Source organism: Quercus suber, unplaced genomic scaffold, assembly GCF_002906115.3.
Source record: "Quercus suber isolate HL8 unplaced genomic scaffold, Cork oak 2.0 scaffold_340, whole genome shotgun sequence".
In the NCBI taxonomy this organism is placed as follows: domain Eukaryota; kingdom Viridiplantae; phylum Streptophyta; class Magnoliopsida; order Fagales; family Fagaceae; genus Quercus; species Quercus suber.
Genome location: NW_027069792.1, coordinates 485,176 through 501,087, shown reverse-complemented (window position 1 = coordinate 501,087; position 15,912 = coordinate 485,176). Strand labels below are relative to the sequence as shown.

General features: G+C 34.1%; 2 protein-coding genes across 8 annotated transcripts; both read right to left on the bottom strand.

The window, feature by feature from the left end:
• Positions 1–3,977: 3,977 nt before the first annotated feature.
• On the bottom strand, positions 3,978–8,433 carry LOC112024164 (pentatricopeptide repeat-containing protein At4g30825, chloroplastic). Of its 6 annotated transcripts, XM_065759750.1 has the most exons (5): positions 8,298–8,433; positions 8,139–8,208; positions 5,381–8,043; positions 4,617–4,856; positions 3,978–4,480 (listed from the first exon to the last, which is right to left on the bottom strand). In XM_065759750.1, the coding sequence occupies exons 2-3, from the start codon at positions 8,156–8,158 to the stop codon at positions 5,502–5,504; spliced, it is 2,562 nt and encodes an 853-aa protein (XP_065615822.1). In that variant the 5' UTR covers positions 8,159–8,208; positions 8,298–8,433; the 3' UTR covers positions 3,978–4,480; positions 4,617–4,856; positions 5,381–5,501. The 6 variants fall into 6 exon arrangements, with proteins under 6 accessions (XP_065615822.1, XP_065615821.1, XP_065615818.1 ...); XM_065759749.1 differs by having other exon boundaries at positions 8,139–8,433; XM_065759746.1 differs by having other exon boundaries at positions 5,381–8,208.
• A 1,864-nt stretch (positions 8,434–10,297) lies between these two features.
• Positions 10,298–15,479, bottom strand: LOC112024154 (uncharacterized). 2 transcript variants are annotated; one of them, XM_065759734.1, is made up of 7 exons: positions 15,252–15,479; positions 15,043–15,103; positions 14,817–14,926; positions 13,785–13,858; positions 13,601–13,686; positions 13,324–13,386; positions 10,298–10,856 (listed from the first exon to the last, which is right to left on the bottom strand). In XM_065759734.1, exons 3-7 carry the CDS (start codon positions 14,879–14,881, stop codon positions 10,587–10,589), a joined length of 558 nt encoding a protein of 185 aa, XP_065615806.1. In that variant the 5' UTR covers positions 14,882–14,926; positions 15,043–15,103; positions 15,252–15,479; the 3' UTR covers positions 10,298–10,586. The 2 variants fall into 2 exon arrangements, with proteins under 2 accessions (XP_065615806.1, XP_023912561.2); XM_024056793.2 differs by having other exon boundaries at positions 13,601–13,704; positions 15,252–15,474.
• Positions 15,480–15,912: the final 433 nt, after the last annotated feature.

Here is a 15,912-nt window from a genome sequence, read left to right as displayed (position 1 = left end):
TTACATTGTTTTTTTTTTAAAGTTAGTTTGTATAAATTTAAATAAATAAACTGAGAAAAAAAAAAGTAAAAAATAAAAAGCTTTTTATCAAACAGATACTTAAAAGATGATGTGTAGACTATAGACAAATTATGAGATGACACGTCAACAATTCTGTGGCTAAGTCAGCTTCTTGCCCAAATGTATCAAAAAAAAAAAGTCTGAGTACCAAATATTTTTGACAAGGAACCTCCAAAACTACTTGATCTTGACCTTGAAAAGATTCTTGTGGTGCGGATTGGACAAGATTGGTGCTATATTGAAGAGATTCACTTTATCATGTACAAAACCGTAGTTTCCATGGTATTTTTGGTGGGCAAAATGTTAGGAACCACAGTTGCATTTTTGAAATGATAATGTGGTGAGTTAAAATTAGAATTTAGAAGTAAAATATAGATAATTTTTTATTTTAATCAGAAAGATACATTTGGTGGAGATTTAAGGATTAAAAATATGGATAATTTTTTTTAATGTAAACTTTAGGATATAATCCAATTAGCTCAATTATTAAAAAATTTTGTGATTGAATAAAAAATCTAGAGTACAATGCTCATTTGCATCAAAAATTAATTGATGTCTTAATCTGACCATAAAAAATAGAGCTAGATCCTAGCACTCTAGCACCATTCTTTCAACTTATGACACCCTAAGTTGAAACACTCTAATTTTTTTTTTTTTTTTTGCCTTTTTGTGTACGTTTCTTTTCCAAGCTAGTGAAGAATGGTGCCATAGACTATAGTCTATCCGTCTGTGTAAGCCGGTGTCATGCGCAACTCTTGTGACAAAGTTTTTCATCCAACTTAACTAGGAAAGTGACGAAAAGGAGAGCTTAAGTATTAGAAGGCTTTGGTTTTAGGAGGCAAATCATGCATTTTTTATAACATAAACTATGTTTCACATCATAACAAATCATGCATTTTTATACTTGATAGAAATAAGTGTAAAATTAAGTATAATTTAGGAAAAAAATATGGGAGTTAATAGGAAAGATAATAAATTAGTCAAATGTTTAATTCCACATTAAAAATATGAGAAATTCTTTTATTTTCTATAAATATGATGATTAATGGGTTGAAATATATTAAAGCATACATTGTGCCAAATACGTGCACAAAGAAAAGTGAAGGGAAGAGTTAAATTAGTTTGGATACCTAAACTACTTAAGGAATTATAACAAAGTTTAAGCCCCTTTTATTTATTCTTAAGAAATATTATATTCACAACATTTTCACAATAAATCAAATATAACAGGTTGTTACTTGCTGTTATTAGTAGATAAGAAAGTAAATTCAGTAGTATATTCAAATTAGAAACCTATAACAACCTGTAAATTAGAATTTGTTGTAAAAATATTATATACATTGCACTTCCCTTCCTTCATCGTTTTTTTTTTTATTATTTATAAAGTCTTTTATTCATAGTTTGGGTATACTTTCTTTTTAAAAAATATATATATATTTCATTAGAGAAATATTTCACCATAAAATTTCAAAAATCTCATCTCGTAAATGTTTGAGTTGGCGGTTAATAATTTAAAATGGAGTGTCTTTTGTCCAATTTCTCAATCTAATTTGAAAAAATATATATATATTATTATAATACTCATCTCCTTCCAACGGTTCAAACTTCATGCCATTCTATTTCTTCTTCTTCCTCAAGAACACACAGCACTCCTCAAAAAAAAGAAAAGAAAAAGAACACACAGCACAATGCAGCAGCTCATTCACTTCAAACCCCATTCCCACCTCTCACACAAACCCATTCGTTCATACCCAGTTTGTAAAATGAATACTTCTCTTTACAACACCACCAAATTTGCCCCAAATTCTTCTTTCATTCACTCTTCCCTTTTGCTTTCTCACCAAACCCAGGTGCAAAACTCAATTATCTACACAAGAAAGGTCCAAACACCAGTGATATGTGCAAGAAGAAGCAAAAGGAGAAATGGGTCTCAAAGATCAACAAGGTTTATACTCCAATTGATAACAACCATGGCCTCCAAACTCAAGATTTTGCCACAGCCCTTAGATTTGGTCATTGCGGAAATCGGCGGTGGAGATGGAAATGGGGGTGGTTTCTGGTTCTGGAAAGTGTTTGGAGGAGGAGGCTTTGATGGGTGGAGAAGGAGAAGAAAAAGGAACAGGAATTTGGGATTCTTGGGTTTTTGGTGATTTGTGGTTTGGGTTTTTTGTTGTTGGGAAGAGTTACAATTACAAAGCAATGTGCTTAGTGGGTTTTGGGTTTGGGCTAATTGGGGCTGTTTTGATTCAGTGGTGTGAAAATAGAGGAGCTAAAGATTGGATTTTTGGGTTTTGTGTTGGTGGGGTTTTGATGGGTTTGGGTTAAGGAAGGAGGAGATGCAAAAATGGGTGGAAAGGGTCAGAGTTTGTTCTCCAATAATGCAGGTTAAGAAGATGAAGAAGAAAAGTTGGTAGTGCAGTAAGAGGAAGCTGAAATACAAGCATTTAGATACAAATTTTATCTTTTGGAAAATTGGAATGTCATTGTTCAATTTTTTTTTCTTTCTTATCAAAGACAATGAAAAGATTACTCTTCCTAATTCTTTGACCATTTTCTCTTGTAATCGCAATATGTACTCCTTGATTGAAAATTTAAATGGACTTTTTGGTATACTAGTAAGATCAGTGACTGTCAATTTGAACATACTTTGCAGTCTGCACTCTGCATAGAGCTTAAAATATTGGCATCTTGAAATTCAGTACTAGTACCTGATCTTTTTCTTTTGGGCATGACTAACAAGTATGTGATCTATTCACATAAAAGATGGAAAGACAAAGACTGTATTTTGTGTTCTAATGGGGAACAAGATTCCTGCTCCAGGTATTCACATTTCTCATGTGCAAGCATACTTAATACCTTTTATATGTTACATATGCTTAACTGCTGTATTAGATTAACGTTAGTTTGTTATATGATTATATGGTTATTTTGTTGCAATTTGCAAACTTGATTGTATTTTGGGATAGTTATTCAAAATCTTAGTGAAAGAGGATTTGTTATCTTGTCTTTTGTTCTAAGCCATCTGTGGCGATAAATCAACAATTCAGCTTTCTTGGTTAGATTATATTTTCATCTCATTTAATGTTTATGATTGAGATTCTTGCTAGTAATGCTTCTTTTATTATGCAGTTTCATATTCAATATACCACTTTTTATATGTGTTTGAGACATCTCTCATATAGTTATCGCGAATGTCTTTTTCATATTGCATCTGTTTCCACACATAATACAGTCATTTTTTAAAAACTAGCAATCTTTAGTAACAATGAGAATGTATTTTGTAATTCACTATAGTGTGTACTAGTGTTAGAACAAGTTTGATCTGTTTTCCAGATGTTAAGTTCTTCAGACTTAGATTTGGATGTTGCCAGCATGAGGTCCAATAGATGCATCAGTGTAAAAGTTAAATATCTACAAATTTATCTTTTGTTCTTTTGCCAAGTAACGGTTTATGTAATGACTAANCTTCAGACTTAGATTTGGATGTTGCCATCATGAGGTCCAATAGATGCATCAGTGTAAAAGTTAAATATCTACAAATTTATCTTTTGTTCTTTTGCCAAGTAACGGTTTATGTAATGACTAAGAATAAGTGGATAAATTAGCTCTTTTAAATAGCTCTTCATATGTGCAAAATCCTTAAGGCTTAATTAGTGCCTAAGTTGACACTCTGCTTTTAAAAGAATCTGCAAGGTACATATTCAACAAAATGTCCCAAAGAAATTTGGTGGCTTGAAATTCTAGTAATGGTACTTGTAATCCAGTATGGCAAGGCCCCAAGCAATTGCCTAATTTTCCTAATTCCTATTGAAACAAATAGAAGTGAACTAAATATTAGCTGTTAATCTTTGGTTATCTTGTAATCTTTGGACATGAAGAAGTACTTCACAGTATTCCTATAGATTCATGAGCATAAGTACAATGAAATCACAAAGCCAAATGCTGAAGATATCTATATATAACTGTTTCAATCCACATTGATTTATGGGGTAAAATAATCAAATTAGAGTTACAGATACCAGTCCTTGAATGAATTGCAATACTCTGACAGGATGAACAAGCAACACTGCTGTGTTCCCAAAAGTTAAACTCTTAGCACAACCATAGAAAGTCACCTTAGTGGCATCTACTCTTAAGAGAAGTGTGACATCTGTGGCCTCATTTGAGTTCTTCAGTGGCATTTTACCACCCCTTCATTTTTTTTGTACCTCTCTTAGTCATAGCATTTACCAAGATGCCTGTTTGTAATTTTTTTATCTTCTTTTACAGCTTATGCCAACCAAATTCCTGTACTGCTTGTTGGCTTCGGTTTAAAGAACAGTTCAATTCTGTAGGAGAACACCCAATATAAGAAGATATGCTACTTTAACTGTCAAAACACATGGTTTGTCTTACGCTACAATCAGCAAAATCATTCAGCCTGCACAAAATTTTAAAAAAAAGGCATACATAAATATTTATATCAAACAGGATTATCAACATGAGATTGAAAAAGAAATCCAATGCCAACATTCATAGGCAGTGATCAGAGACCTCAAAGAAGAATGCAGTTGTACCTTGTTTTAAAAGAAGTAACAAGATGTTTTCAACAAACAAGGGCAGTTTAATTCTGATTCCATGTCACAAATGTTTCATTCTTAATTATTGCAAAAATGCATTTGCAATACCTCTCGAAAGCTGTTTGAGCTGCAGCTCACAATGGACTATCTAACTTTACAATAAGGAACAAATTACATCAGTTTCCGCAAGCAAAACAGAAGGGACACACATGGACCTACCGTCCCATCTACCGGTCCCTGCAGCAGTACCAGATGTCACAAACCAATATAATTGTGCGGGAAAAAAAATGTGCTCTAAGGTACAAGCATTAAAGAAAAGAAAAACAAAACAACTTGTGAAGGTTCTGGAGAACAGTTCATTCCACATTTGACATGAATGCTAAAGATTTTTAACAATTGCTTCATGTGTAATTCAGCTATCATAACATAAATGTAATCTGCAAGTGGAACAAGTTTTTAAAGTCAGCCTAAAATTATTTCATGATCCTTATCTAACAGTTACAAGCAAAATAAACTGAGGTGGATACTTATAAGTTATAAGAGTGCTAAATTTAAACTAAACCAGGGTAGTTATCCCACATTTTTTGGCATTTCTCAAGTTGAAATTAAATGTAGATTTAGTAAATGCAGAAGCTGCAATCATAAGATGCTTACAGTTAATAACAGAAAAAGCACTTGGGATAAGGTCATGAAATTAGAGAAATTCTGATTAAAATAATAAATAAAAAACTAGATGCAGAAAGGAAAAAAAAAAACCTTACCGCAGACAACTAAATTCTGAGAGGTGTTAGAGTACGATCTGAATCCTAGAGCCCAAGCTTCTTTCAGGTGTAGAGAGGCTTAAAAAGCAATACACCCGAACATGTTTATATATGGTCTACGTCACAAACCCATCTGCTTCATCCACAAGGACCACTTAATGGCCTCTAAAAACTTATCATTCTTACGCAATGCAGAGATCAGATTGGTGTAGGTTATCTTATCTGGTTCTATCCCATTTTCTCTCATTTCCTTGACCAAATGCACAGCATCTTCAACCATTCCTGCAATTCCATATGCCTTGATCAATGTGTTATAGCTGCACAAATTAGGTCCAAGTCCCCGCTCTTTCAATTCTGTGAGCACACCAGCTACTTCATCAATCCATCCCTGTTCTCCATATATATTGATCATTATGTTATATGTGTAGTGGTCAGAAGCACAATCTGATTCCTTCATTCTCTGTAAGACGCTTTTAAAGATCTCCATTTGCCTGTCTTTCCCATAAGCATCCAACATACAATTGTAGGCTTCAAGTGAAACCGAAAAGCCATTAAGTTGCATCTTTTGAACTGTTGATGACATGTTCTTGAAGTATTTATTTTGGCCATATGCAGCTATAATAGTATTGTATGAGATCACATCTACCAAACCTCGTTTTTGAGCCATCCAGAACAACTTTTTAGCTTTCATGAAAAGCTTGGATTTTCCATAAACATCAAGCATCACATTGATGGTAATGGTATTAGGAAAAAACCCACGGTGAAGCATTTCATCAAAAAGCCTAGAAAGCTCATCAACTGGCAGAGCACGAGCACAGCAGTTTATCACACAATTGTACATTTCCTGATCCCAAGTCACTTCACTCTTCAAAATTTTATAGTATAGATCAGATAATTTATCCAACATACCACATCTCTGATATATGCGAAGCATATCACGGAACAGATAAACGTCTGGAACAATGTCCCTCTGCTTGTCCATCATGTCTAAAACAGAGCAAGCCTTGTTCAAAGATCCAGATTTGATATACATTCTCACAACAATGCTAAAAGCAATCATGTCCAAAGAAATTCCCGAAGATTTCAACTCCAAATAGAGTTGCTCGGCTTCAGGGAAAAGACCCATGACGCAGTAAATGTCAATCATTGTACATGAAATGTGCAAGTTTGGCTTGTCATCATGTCTGGGCATTTGAGTGTATATCTTAATAGCATTCTCAAAATGACCCCACTCCTTGCATGAGCAAATCAACAAATGATACAAGTTACTCTCAAAAAGTGGATCCTTCCAGAGTTTTTCCCCCAACACTTTTATTGCATCATCCACCATGCAGTATTTCACATATGCCATGACCAAAATGGAGCAAGAAGTCTGGTTAACAAGAACGTGTTGATATAACGAACCTTTCAAAATTAGGGGCACTTTATCAATCCTTGCAGTCCTCTCATATGCCTGTAAAAGAGTTCCAAGGATAGAGGAATGTTGGCATTCCATCTTCAGCATGTCATCAAGAGTTCTCACAGCACCCTCTTCATCCTCATGTCTGGCTTGCAGGTTTATTAGTGTGTACAGGTTAGATGAGTTAGGAGTGTATCCCAACCGCTTGAGCTCCACGTAGTACCGTTCTGCCTCCTTATAATTGTCTGCACGACCCCAACCTTCAATCATGGAACGATAAGTTGTTTCATCAGGCTCTAGTCCAACTTCTTGAATGCTCAGAAACACACGTTGAGCAGCATCCATATTGGATATCTTCCCATACCCAGTTATCAATGTATTGTATGCAACAATATTTGGGGAAAACCCTGCTTCTTGCATCGACACCAATGCCAGCTCAGCTTCCTCTAATTTGCCATTCTGACTATACGTATTCAGCATTACCAACCAACTCTCCAGATTTTTTTCCACTTTATCCTCTCTCATTAAGCCAATAACCCCTTCCGCCTTGTCATACAACCTCAATCGGGTATAAATTGTGATCATCGCTGAGTACGCAGAAGGACATACAATTCCAAAATTCCTCATTTGGCAAAAAGTAAACTCTGCCTCCTCAACATTCCAACCCTTCTGGTAAAGTCCCATGAGCATCCCAAAAGTAGCAACATTAGGCTGAACCCCTTTTTCCAACATCAACCGAAACCACTTTGCACCCAACTCCATTCGCCCCAACTTACAACAAGCATAAATAACTGTATTAAAAACCCGACAATCTAATTCACTACCAAATTTATTACTTAATTCCCGAACCATTGTCTCGGCTGTATCCCAATCTTGTCTTCTACCCATCACCCGAAGAACTAAATTATAAGCACTCACATTCTGCTCTAACTTTCCATTGTTTCTCATCCACTCAAAAAATGTCAGAGTTTTGCTATCACTACACTTCTCGAGCCGTTTCAAAACAGCATTACAATGCTCTAAGCTCAAGCCAGGCCCAATAGCAGAGTAATTAACATCCAATTCACCATCACCCACAAACAAATTCTCTATTTCTCGTTCACTACCATACCTTTTGAACCTGTATTTCAAACCCACCTCCCTTTTAATCCCCTTCTTCGTACCCAACAGCCTTTTCTCAACCAAGCTCTCATTATCAAAACCATTAGATTCAGAAGTGTTGGGCAAGTCAGTCTCAAACCGAGAGACCTTAATGTGAGTGACCCTATTCAAGGAATTGATTGTACAAGCTTTACTTACATGAATGTAACTAAAAATTGAAGAAACAGAGCACCAATTAAAGGGTTGAGGCGGGTTTACATTGAACTTCTTGGAATCATAGGTTTCCAACGAAGTGGAAAGCTTCAGCGAGGCCATGATTCACAGTGACCTACTTACAAACAAGTTCCATGCATCAGTGAATGAATTTGTAACAATGAAACCCAGCAAGAGTGTGTGTATGTGTGATGCTAGGCATACCTTGGGTTTTAGAGATAACGAAAGTGGAAGCAGTGGAGGATATTAGAACCAGTGTGTACGTGTGCAAAATGTTGTCCAAATCAGAGCCAAGATTTTTTTTTTCCTTTTATAACGGATATAAAATACGGAGATAATTCGTGGGGAATTGCATCTTTTGGGGCTTTTTATTATTATTATTATTATTATTAATATTAATATTAATATTATTATTATTATTAAAGAATGGCACCGGCAAGTATGGGCCAGTGCTCATCCCACCACATCCAAATTATATATATAAATATATAATTTATTAAAAGTTTATCTTGAATGCATTAAATTAAAACTTATAGAACATTTAAAAATAAATAAATTCTAATATTTCAAAACCTTCTCAAAGCATAATAATACAACAATTCAAGTAATAAAAAAATACAAAAACAATTCAAACATAGCAATACAACAACTAGAAAATATAAACAACGTAAATATTAAAAACATAAAAGTATAAATTCAATAATACAATATAAAGAACATCATAAATTTAATGGGTTCAAGTTGACTTAAATGGTAAAGTTTCTAATATTTAAATAAGAGATTTGGGGTTCGATTTCCGCCTACACCAAAAACTAATTGGTATTTTAGTTTGACGATAAAAAGCAATCGTTAAAAGCGAACGCTATAGGTTAAAACTTTCTATATAAAAAAAAAAAAAATCATAAATTTAAAGGTAGATGGCTAAAAACACACATGAATGTCTTGTAAAAAAACCTATAAAAAATATTTTTTAATTATTTAAATATAAATAGGATGGGTGCGGGGGTAAAACTTGTCTATTAAAGGCAGGTGAGGCGGCTACCCGTGAGTGCGGGTTTAAATTGCCATCCCTACTTTTTTTGCCAAATAGCATAATTTTAGGAAATATTTAGGAGAAACCTATCTAGCTAAACTTATTTAGTCATATGACACTTTTTTGGAACTCGAGTTTGACAAACTCGAGTTCCAAGTGATTGAATTGCCACACGAGCCCATAATGCCTGGAACTTGAGTACAAAAAAAAAATGCTATATAACTAAATAAGTTTGGCCGAATGCATTTCTCCTAAAATTTTCCTAAAATTATGCTATTTGGCAAAATTAGCCCATCTTTTGGGTCCTACACTACACCATTTGTTTTGTTTCTTTGAGCTGCTGTGTGACAAATGAGGTTACATAGCTAATATGTTTTGTTTGATGTCATATTGCGGTATGTTTTCTCTTTATTATTAGACTAATATGCCAATCAATTTTTCTATGATAGTAGGAATTGAATTTCAAATCTTTTGCTTGAAAACAAAAGACTTTATTAATTAAATTAACTAGAACCCACTTATCAAGCTAAGATGCCAGTTTAGTAGACGTTGATAACTAGTATGTTTCGTTTAAGGTCATTTAACGATATGATTGCTCTTTATTATCATGCTAAAATACCAATTGGTTTTTCGTGTTAACAGGATCCGAATCCCAAATCTCTTGTTGGGGACAACAAACTTTATCAATTAAGCTAATTGAAACCCACTTATCAAGCTAAGACATAAATCCAATAAACATTGGTGGTAACTTGGTAGTTGGTACCCTTTTTGTCTTTCTCTGTGATACGCACATATCTTATTTGTGTATTTTCAACAAAGTTTGAAACATGGAAGTGGTTTTGTTTCAATAAAAACATGTTTTATTTATTTATTTATTTATTTTTTTAACTTGTTCCAATAAAAACATAGATGAGATGGTTATTGATTTTTTTTTATAATCATTAAATTTTGCAAACATAGAAAGTATAAGAATAAAATGTAATCAATGGTTGATTATGATGTATTCTAGAGGAAAAAGAAGAGGACGTGTGGATCAAATGGCCCCATTCTAAGTCACACATATATGCAATCTCAGTCCAAACATAGTAATTATCTTTCCATCCCAAATATATTGACTTCCACCAATCGGAGTGATGGTAATCCAATAGTTTGAATGTATGGTAGTCTGAACTTTGAACATAATGACTCCTGATCCATTCGATAATTGATCGTTATGACAAATTATCTTGTTCCAAGCTTTGGGTATTTAGGAGGGAAGCTAGTACATGGGGGCTAGCGCGCACATCTCTAAATGACAAGCCTCATCTATCATTTCAATATATGATCTATCCTCAGCATATGTAATTTACACTGACAAACAAAAAGAAAAGCTCTAAGATTGCTTGTCATAATGTGACAGAAAATTGAATTACCCACATGGAGGACCCCGAGTTACAAGAAAGGAAAAACAAACATAGGTCCTAATAGATCCAGATGCTTCCAAACGCTTCTTCAAGTGCCCTTTTCTTGCTCAGCTCTGCACTCCACCCTCCTGCCCTTCCACCTCTCTCTGCTCGGAGCTTCATCGTTTCCTCATCATCAGCAGCATAACCATGGAGGTCGAGTCCCCCTCCAAGAGGAACTGGTTGTTGCGCCATGCCAGTTGGTCGTGGCTGCCCTCCAGCAAATGTAGGAGCATATTGTCCCTGTGCACCAGTACCGTATCCTGTTTGAGAGCTTTGGTTTGGGGCCTGTCTCAATAAATAGAAGAAAATGCCATCATTGCTTCTTCTCCGTAAAAAGAAGTATCAATATGTTTTCATCTCTTTTAGGCAGGAAAATTTTAACAGAATAAACTCAAAGCATCATGAAGCAAGCATCCAATTGAAAATGGCCAATGGATTCAACAATTAAAATAGAAAACAAGCAAATTAACAATTAACGTTCTCAAGAATGACCTTGTCATCTGGTGTATGTCTCAAATATAACATATATTGAACTTCTTTGGCATCCTACGATTGCCGATGAGCAGAATAACAAGATCCCAAGATTGTTCTGGGAGGAGTGCCATTTGAGCTAAAGCTCATTGGCAATCCAAGTAGAATGTTACTGCAGGTTCAAGGTATAACAGAGACCATGCAGAACATATAATTAAAAAAAAAAAAGAAAAAAGAAAAGCAATCAGTCTTTATGATTTACAGAAATATAACTTTCCCAATACCAGAGCAATGTATAATGTGGACAGTTTTTCCGTTGTATTTTTCTCTTTGTACAGTCTTTTTTCCCCTGTGAATTGACTAGATGTCTAAGCTGCATCTAAGAGACCAGGATGATAGACTCAACACATACAGGTCCCATCACTGGTTGGAGAACTTCATTTATAATTGATCTTTGTAAAATCTAAACACTGATAACAGTTAAGACAAACAACACTTACTCTAACCCATATATGACGCCTTTCATTGCCAAAAAATTGACATATAGGTCATATGTCATTCTTCTCTTACTTGCCAACCCATTTTGAATCATATGCATCTCCTTGGAGGTCCATCCAACTAAACCATTTCTCAACCCAGTGTGGTAAAGGCTTGGGAATAAAACCAGACTATTTATTTTTAACTCTAATTCATTGGAAAAGCACAAAAAGAGAGAGAGTGGGAGGGGGGGAAACCACCATAGTACACAGGATGTATACAAAGGAAGTGCCAGAAGGGGAAAGAGAGAGTTAATAAATGTACACACACACACACACACACACACACACATATATATTAATAGGTAAGAAGAATTATATAAATAGTAGACTACTCCATCAAAAAAATGAAGTAGGCAAAGAAAAAAAAGGCAGAAATAGAAAATTATGTACAAGAGAAGAAAAGAAAAAGGCCTGTGAAGCATTTCATCTGCAAATTATGTACATATCATTGCCTAGTATTCATGTCATCTTGAAATTCTACTAAGTGAAGAGAAGAAAAAGGCCTATGAAGCATCATTCATTCGAATGAGGTCCTCAGCAATAGAAACTTAACTGTGGCAATGGTAACTCTGTTCCATCAAATGTTACCCTATGGATTTTAGATAATCAAAAAAATAGTGACCACAATTCCCAAGCTACTGTGCAATGTAATATAAGAAGATTTACGAACTCCCCATGCTCCATTAGAGTATGAATCTTTCTCCTTTTAAAAACACTTATGGACATCTCTCTGAATTGTTGGAAAGTCCAAGTAGCAGTCGCAAGAATAATGTGAGACTGGCTTTATTATGATAAGTGTACACTAAGTTTCAACTTAAAATTTGAGTAGAAACACCTATTATGCGCAATGAAAAGGAACTGCATTGCCACATTCAAGGTATTCTTTATTTATTTATTAGTTTTTTTTTTTTTGTTTGATAAGTAATTCTTAATTTATTTATTGGTAAATAAATTCATTAAAGTGCAATCCCAATACACAAGCTGTGTAGCCACATTCCAGGTATTCAAACATTAAAATAATAATAAAAAAAAATAAAGCTAAAATGCTGGTTTATGAAAATAATTTTTAAATTAGGAGCAACATGTATACAAGGAACACGTAATGTTATCTAATTCAAGGGAGTATAATATTTAATATACGCAGCGCCAAAGATTTCAAGTTACAATGATATATTAATATCACTGCCTATGAGCTCATTCTAAAAGAAAGGCTATTCAGTTGCAACCATTAAAGTAGCAAACTAAGAGTTGAAAAGGGTCATCACCCGAGGCTGGTCCCAAGTGCAGCCCTAGGAGTGTGGCTTAGATAGTCTTTTCCCTTAGCATTTCTGCATTAATTGGCTGCTCTCAAGGCTTGAAAAGTGGTCATATGAATTTATATGCTCATAAGTTAGAGATAGAAAGATCCCAAGTTTGCCTTCTGGTTTTCTATTTTCCCTTTTCTTGATTTCCCAGCCAATTGAGAAATGTTTCACTATAGTTAGAGTCAAGGACAGTCAAATTATCATATATTTCAAGCATAGAAAGCAGTCATCACAGTCAATTCAATATCACTTACATGCTTCTAGTTAGTTTATATACTATTGGCAAAAGGTTGCATGACAGATATCAATTAATCTGCTCCCAAAACCCTCAAATCAAAAATTTGACAAAGTATAAACAAATAGAAGGAAAAATAGAGTAACACCACATCACTAGTTCAAGAAAAATATGATAGTTAAAAAAATGATCTCATTTCTCACCCCATCAGAATCATTCTGTGCAGGACCCTTGCTTGCAGCCTGAGCTGCAGCCAATTCTTCAGCCTGTTTTATTAATATCACCAGAATTAGTAGGCCTTTAAGCAAATATTAAGGGACATGTCACAAAATTCACCAATGCTAGTATGAGGAACTCATATCATATAAATTTTTTTTTTCTCTAGGGCATTAATTAAAAATTATTAAATCAAATCTCAACCACTTGTTAGGGACAAAGTGGCAGATGTTAGGGCAAGAAAACAGAACATTATTCAAGTACCTTCCGAGCTCTGTTTATCATTATTTGGTCATGATTTTCTTTTTCATACTCTGCGATTTTTGCTTCAACAGCAGGGACATCAATTCCTTCAATCAAGTTAAATGCTGAAACAGATTGGTTTTCTTTTTGTTAAAATAAGCACTCATATGCATGGAAATTCAGTAAGGACAATTAATAAACTTACTCATGTCCTCCACTTCCTCCAAATAATCATTGTATTCTTTTAGGGATGAAAAATCCTCTTCTCGTTTATTGAATCTACAATATTGTACGATAGTGAGTTATAATTAGAGAAGATACTTAATAATGCTACTATATATACACTGGCTAAGAAGAAAAAGGGAACAGATAATCAAAACCAGAACCTGATTCGAAAAGCACAAACATTAAAAATGTGTCCCAAGTCGTTACCTTTACTATGTTTGCTATCAAAACATTATGTGTAGAAGTTGATAAAACAAAAATTCTTCATCTATCCTACATATAGGAAGCTTTGAACCCTTGATATGTAAAAACTCCAACATTGGCATCTTTTCCTCTTCAGAATTCATGTGTTTGAACAGACCCTTTCTAAAAAGAATAGATCCACTGGTTCTAAATTAGCAGTCATTTAAAACTTGATATTGGAGTCTGAAATACACAACCAAAATTATGGACCTCCTACGGACATTCTATCTCTTTTGACTTCCTCGCTAACAGTTCATTTGATTAAAAACTGCTGTGAATCTAAATAGATGCTTCTGCATATCAAAGTTCGTATAAAAAGCACTAAATAAGCTTCTTCTAAGCAAAAAAACCAATCACAAAGACATATAGAATCAAAATATCCTACTATCCACAATATCCAAAATCTAAAAATGCCACCATACTTAAAAAGACCCAAATATCCGTACTCATGAGTATCATCACATAACTCACAACCCTATTAACAACCAAATTACACTTTAACCTACAACCAAGTTTCAGTAATTTGACTCTTAATAAATTCAGCGAAAGCATGGTAAAAGCTAATGTTAAATACATATGCACTAATTTCCCCTTGTTGTCGGGCTTCAGTAATTGGAATCTGAGGAATAATTCTACACAAATCACGGTAAAAGCAAAGGTTAAATGCATATGCACTAATGTTCCACATTGTCAAAGCTGAATTGCATTCACATGAAACTAGTTAGATTTTCAATTCTTTACAAATGGACACAGAGAGAGCTATTATTACATGCTGGCAATCCTCCTCCTGATAGAAATCTCCTTGCTGTGTGGATTAGAACTTGAAACCACCATTTTTGTTGCACCCCTCAACCTTTTTTAATTCAATTCCCTTCTGTTCTGCTCCAATACAACACAATAGAATTCAAGTATTCAAAAGACCCATCACTGCATTTTACCATAACAATTAAAAAAGAGTAACATTAAATAAAAAGAGCAGATTTTTAAACCCATACCACTTCAGGAACACCTTTTTTGCAGTTGGGTCTTCAAACCCAAATATTTAAGCTAAGATTTCTGCACCCAAAAAGAAAAACACTGGTTCATGATCGCTTATTAAGCGAACAAGTCTAGTTCAAATCACGCCAGTTTTACTAAGGTAAAGGTAAAAGTGTTCAATGAAGACACGTGAAAAGTTGGGTCAGACATTTTAACAAACACGTACCGGGCATTTTCTGACCAGGCTTGTGAGCAACGAGTTTCATCAGAGAGAGTGAGGGATACTATGCAGTTTTGACAGGATGCTACCAATATAGGAACTGCTAGGGAAATGGGTCTGATTTTAGATTACTGGTCGACCTCAAATAGACTCTCTCTCTCTCTCTCTCTCTCTGTCTCTCTGTTTCTCGGGCCTCGAATATAAAATCAAGCTGTCGTGATTGATTGCTAAATGCCTAAAAATGGAAATAGACATTTTTTTTTTTTTTTTAAGTAAAAGGTTAGAGAAATAGACAAATTATTCTGTTAAAAGATTATGTTAAGTTCATATTTTCAACATAATATATCCTATAGCTTCTTCTTAAATTATGTGTTTAACTTACTAATTATTTGATTCTAAAAAGAAAAAAAACTCACTAATTATTTATATTTAAATTAACATAAATTAAATTATAAAAAAAATTAAAAAGCAGTAAATTACCAATTTACCTCCACTCTAGGTTTTAGAGTTCAGACAATTCATTTTCTATGCAACTTATTTTATCTAAAGCGCAAAGTAAGAGAAAATGCATTATTAATATTTTAGATATTCAACTCATATATAAGCCTTTCTCTTTTATCACACATAGAGAATGTAGAATTCTATGAATTACAAGCTCTCACCTTAT